The following is a 5,024-nucleotide window of genomic DNA, read 5'->3' on the forward strand; positions in this document are numbered from 1 at the left end:
CCCAAAAAAGCTCTTTACAAAATGAATTATTACAATAATACTTATTTACCGTACATTTTTATTCCACGAGAGAGGCGGCAATTTTGTTGCATGGACACAATCTTCAGCTTGACAACAGAAACAACAACAACAGCAACAATAGCAGCAACAGCAACAGCAGCAGCAATAACAACAACAACAACAACAACAACAACAACGACAAAAACAAAAACAACAACAACAGCAGCAAAAGCAGCAACAACAACAGGAACAACAAAAACAAAAACAAATCCGGCAGCAACAACAACAATTTCATCAGAAGCAACACCAAATTATATTATAGATATTAAATAGTAGGCTATATCGTTAGATGATTAGACTCCCTGAACGCCCATAAATTTTAAGCCTGGGCTATTTTTTTAAAGAGTTTAAAATAACTCACCTTTCAAAGCGTCCCACTTTTCCTCTGGAAAAAAAAGACGAAAGGAAAAATTTATGACAGACAACATAATATAATGCCTTGCAAACAGATTGAGGGAAGGCACACAAGACTGTATCTTTACCGAAATACTTGTGAGTTCTGAGATTATTTTCTGCATTGCTAGGTATGGTAAAAGTCTTGTGAACCGAAGTTAAATGCCTCTTTATTCGGAAGGACCGATTTTTTTTTTTTGTGACTCATTCAAAGTGGACAAAAATTTATGGAGCCAAGACCTTCGGGCTAATAATACATTGTCTTAAGACGCTGTTTCGTGGCATTTGATGCAAAAAGAGGGAAGGGGGGGGGGGGTTATGACGGTATAATTATATTCTGGAGGGCATCCATATCTAGAAGCTTGTACGAAAGTGTTTTCAGGTGACCTATTTTTTAGGATCTTTTAACGCAACAGCTGACAAATGCCAGTAGCTTTTTATGTTAAGTTAGATTAGTGAGTTTCTATGTTTTCAGTCCAAAGAGTAGAACACTTTTGACACCTTGTGTGGAATATCCAGGTGTGAAAGCATCTCTTACTTTTCCTATTATTGTCTTTACATTTGTGTCTCCCCCCCCCCTCCCCCAACCCTGTCTCTGAAGCTTTCTAGGTGGATCTACTAAGTTAAGGAATCAACTTCCTCTAACGCTATTTTGTGATAGTAATTTCATCATTGGTGATAATCCTGATTTTTAGTGCCAGTACAATGTATCTTGATCTTGTTTGGATATACTTGGAAGCATGTCATCTGTGGGGTATTGTTGAAAACTCTCGTTTTCTCCTTCATCTGTTAATAATAAATGTGTGAAGATAAAGAAAAATCACCCGAAGAGTTCAAGTCTTCAAGTTGGGTCCTTAATGTCTATTGTATTCCTTGTCTTTCTGCGTTCTGTGGTCTTTATTGTGATCCAATCGATGGTTAAGAGAAAGGTGACAGTAAATACCCCTGTTTCATTCCTGTGTGTATCCGAAGCTGTTGGTAAACTGGCCTTTGTGGGTGACTCTGCAGCATGTATCTTTGGAGTATTTTATGGATTGCTCTGACCAGTTTTTCCGGGAAGCCATAATAATGTCAAAGAATTTTCCCCAAGGTGTCTCGATGAAATGGATGCTGTTGAATGCTTGCTCATAGTCTACAGAGATAATTATAAGTTATGAGTTCTATTCCAGTCACTGCTCAGCAATTATTCTTACAAACACAATTTGGTCTATTCACCTGCAAAATCTGTTCTTTTTTTACCCTGTTTGGTTGTCTCTTAGGTGTGGGTGCACGGTCTTTTTCATGCACTTCCAGATATATCTACAGTTGCTCAGTAAATCACCTTTCTTGGGGAGTTTGATGAGGTCTCATTCTTTCCAGCCTTTTGGGAATTCTCTTTTGTCTCAGATCTTTTTCAAAAAGTGTATAGAGGATGTTACCTTTTGACTCCTTAACTGTTTTTAGTGCATATGAAATGACATAGTCAGGTCGCTTTTCAGAATATCCATTTCGGAGATGAGGAGGTGTCTGCCTGACTTCTTTAGTTTTAGGGGTCATTACAGATTATGTTCAAGTTTTACAACTTCTAGGGGTATGTCTGGTGGCTGTTCTGGAGCTGGCCAGTTTAAAAGCTCATGAAAATTAATGCTTGGCTTGCCTATTGAGGTGAGATATGAGATACATTTGTCAATTTCTGCCCCCCCCCCCCCTTCCTATCCACACTGAAATATGAATCCCGCCAAATGAGAACTGGCCTTATCAGTACTGACATGTGCACATGGCCTACACATTTGGCTGTAGTGAACAGATTACATCAGAGGGAATTACAGTTCGGGTTCCCACCGGTTCTGATACCGATGGGTTCTTTTCCACCTGTTAGAATACCTGAGTGCCCACGACGTAACCTTTATGTGTGTTCGAAAAGGTCACAAGTGCATCTGAAGGTCACCTTCCCAAGTAAGACAAACACATAATTCGGTTACTCGAGATTCTTTCGTTGCTCTCTCTGTTGTTTGACTAGAAATCTAGAATGATTGCTACAACTTTAACTGGAATCCTATCTGAGAATCTGCAAATAGGGTCTACATACCTCCCCCCTAACAAAAAATTTTTTACTTTGTTCCATTCCGGCTTTTCTGTCTCGTTTTTTTTTTTTTCGTTTTTTTAAAATAGTTTTTCTCGCCTTGTACAATATTTCATCCATGATATAACATTGCATCCAGGGCTTTACTTTATACTCCAGTTCAATGGCATTGTTAATTGAACACAATGGTAGTGCTGTTTATTTTAAAAAATCAAAAAATAGAGCGCTATCAAAGTAGCCTACTGACAAAACAAGGTTGTATGTTAAGGAATTTGTTAATCTTCCATCGGAGATTATAATAAATAGCATTAAAAATTTGCATAACGAAAATCCACGCTCAAAAACAAGCTCTATTCGTTTTGCAATATATTATAATGATAGCGTTATTAAACAATCTCAATTTCTTGGGAATCATGCAGTGCAAGCAACCATTTTTCATGCGTTTAAACACTAACATACATGTACTTTTAAAAAATCTTTCGCTGTCTATGGATAAATGTACTAGTAAAAATGTCATCAACATAAATAATAATAATCAACATTGAAAGTAGATCGTTGTTGATTCTTCTTTCACTTTCAGTGAAAGACTGTGATCCATTTTGTCGTGCACATCGTTTCAATCCGGATGTGGAGGGATGTAGTGCAGAACTAACAAAGGGCATATTTCCTACCCCGCCATCCTATGCCCAGGCCTTCAGTTAAGAGTAAAACTATCATCTATAGTGTTGTGACTGGCTCAAGATGAAAATAACGTTACATTAGTATAGAAAAATGTTGTACTATACAGCACCTAGAATGTAGATAGGCATGTTTGCATATGGAAAAGCAGTGAGTGTGTTTATGTTTGTACATATAGGCATGTATACATATGCAGAATGAATGTTTGCACTCATGTGGTCTTATAAAATTATGGTCACCCCCCCCCCCCCAAAAAAAAAAAAAAGGTTAAAAATTTAAAAATAAAAACGGTACACTTTTTGGGTTAAAGTGCCCTTAAGGCCTTTGATGTCAAAGGTGGAAATGGTCCATCAGTTAGTACCTGTGGCGAACAAGAACTACAAATTCACAGACAAAACGACCATTTCAGGACAAACGCATACTGTTCGTACCCCTTTAAACGTCACCAGGGAGCAGAATTCAATAGATGAGCCCCATGAGACGTCTGTCTGTAGACGATGTCTGCTCAAATGGCTTTCCTACATCTCAACTAGCAGGGGGTGCAAAGTGTTCATAATTCCTCGATCGTCTTGAAAAGCGTGAATATTTCCTTTATGACATTTGGTTCCTTGGCAAAGCCCATATTCACCTTTCAGGCTATATCAAATCCACAAATGCTGTCTATTTGGGCAACCTCCCCCCCCCCCCCCCCCCCCCCAATTGGCTCTAGAAACAGCTTCATACTATAAGGGGTACATTGTGTGTGGCTTTGAGCACTCATGGTTGAGTGGATCTTTGTGTTTGGCCACCGTTGAACAATACGAATGACGCATTAAAATGTGTCGAATCCAAAGGAGGACATAATATATACCATTGGTTCTCGGGATTTCAGAATTTAAAGAACATTTTAACTCTGTAGGAGAAAAGAAATGAGCTTATTGTTTAAAGGCTACAGGGATGGAGCGATTAGATTTAAAAAATATAAGGAAAGGAAAAATCAACCCAATTATTTCATGACTTTGCTTATCTTTTAAATTGGTGCATTTTGCATATTTATAGATGGTTCCCTTAAAAGCCATTTCTGTTTTCAGAAATAAGTTTCTTCTTTGTGAATTGTATGTCAAACAAATTCACTTTGAATGAATTCTTTCTATATCAAATTACGACATTCTAGTACAAATTTTGCACGAGATATTTACAAAACAAAGTTGTACAGTTTTTTGTTTTTGTTAATCACCCTGTACATGTAACACATTTATCAGAACGGCGAGAGAAGAGTAAACAGCACGGTCGGGCCTTAAAGATGCGAAAATGGCATTAATAACCAATGAACATACAAATAAAGCAATGTGATCAAGTTTATCAAGAGTACAGCGTACTTACGACGAAAGGAGTCAAGCAGAAAAGCTTGGCTGGCTCCCAAGAGCGCAAGAAGAGCGACCCACGTCAACATCTTGCTGTGAACAGTGCAGTGTATAAAGTAACAAAGCTGTTCTACCGACTTCTGCGAGCACACATCGGTGTCAGTTGTACCCTTTTATAGGCTCTGGGAAACGTATGATAAGACTTTTCAGAGGCGTATTTTTCTTGCCTTTGTCACAAAAGGGTAAATGTCTGTCCACAGAATTGATAAGAGAATGCATAATGTTTTGTGTTATAATTCTCCCTCGAACTTAATCTTTTTCTTCGGCTGTGCATCGATATCAATGATGACTATTGTAGTATGCGAAATACAGCTTTCCCTGTGCGGTAGACATAGAGAAAGTAGATTGCCCAAGTAGCCTACTACTTCGAGTTTGACTGCCCTGATTATATAATATGTTCCAAAGATAGACATAGTACGTTTGGGATC

At 38.1% G+C, this 5,024-nt stretch overlaps 1 protein-coding gene across 1 annotated transcript in view; it reads right to left on the reverse strand.

The window, feature by feature from the left end:
* Nucleotides 1-4,698, reverse strand: part of LOC101848024 — a gene marked incomplete at its 3' end in the record, with an annotated part of 12,450 nt that extends 7,752 nt beyond the window's left edge. The window contains 2 exon segments of the mRNA XM_013079115.2: nucleotides 422-445; nucleotides 4,556-4,698. Coding sequence (XP_012934569.1) covers nucleotides 422-445; nucleotides 4,556-4,625 — 94 coding nt within the window.
* Between the last annotated feature and the right edge of the window lie 326 nt (nucleotides 4,699-5,024).

This window comes from Aplysia californica, unplaced genomic scaffold (genome assembly GCF_000002075.1).
Source record: "Aplysia californica isolate F4 #8 unplaced genomic scaffold, AplCal3.0 scaffold00041, whole genome shotgun sequence".
NCBI classification, from domain to species: Eukaryota; Metazoa; Mollusca; class Gastropoda; order Aplysiida; family Aplysiidae; genus Aplysia; species Aplysia californica.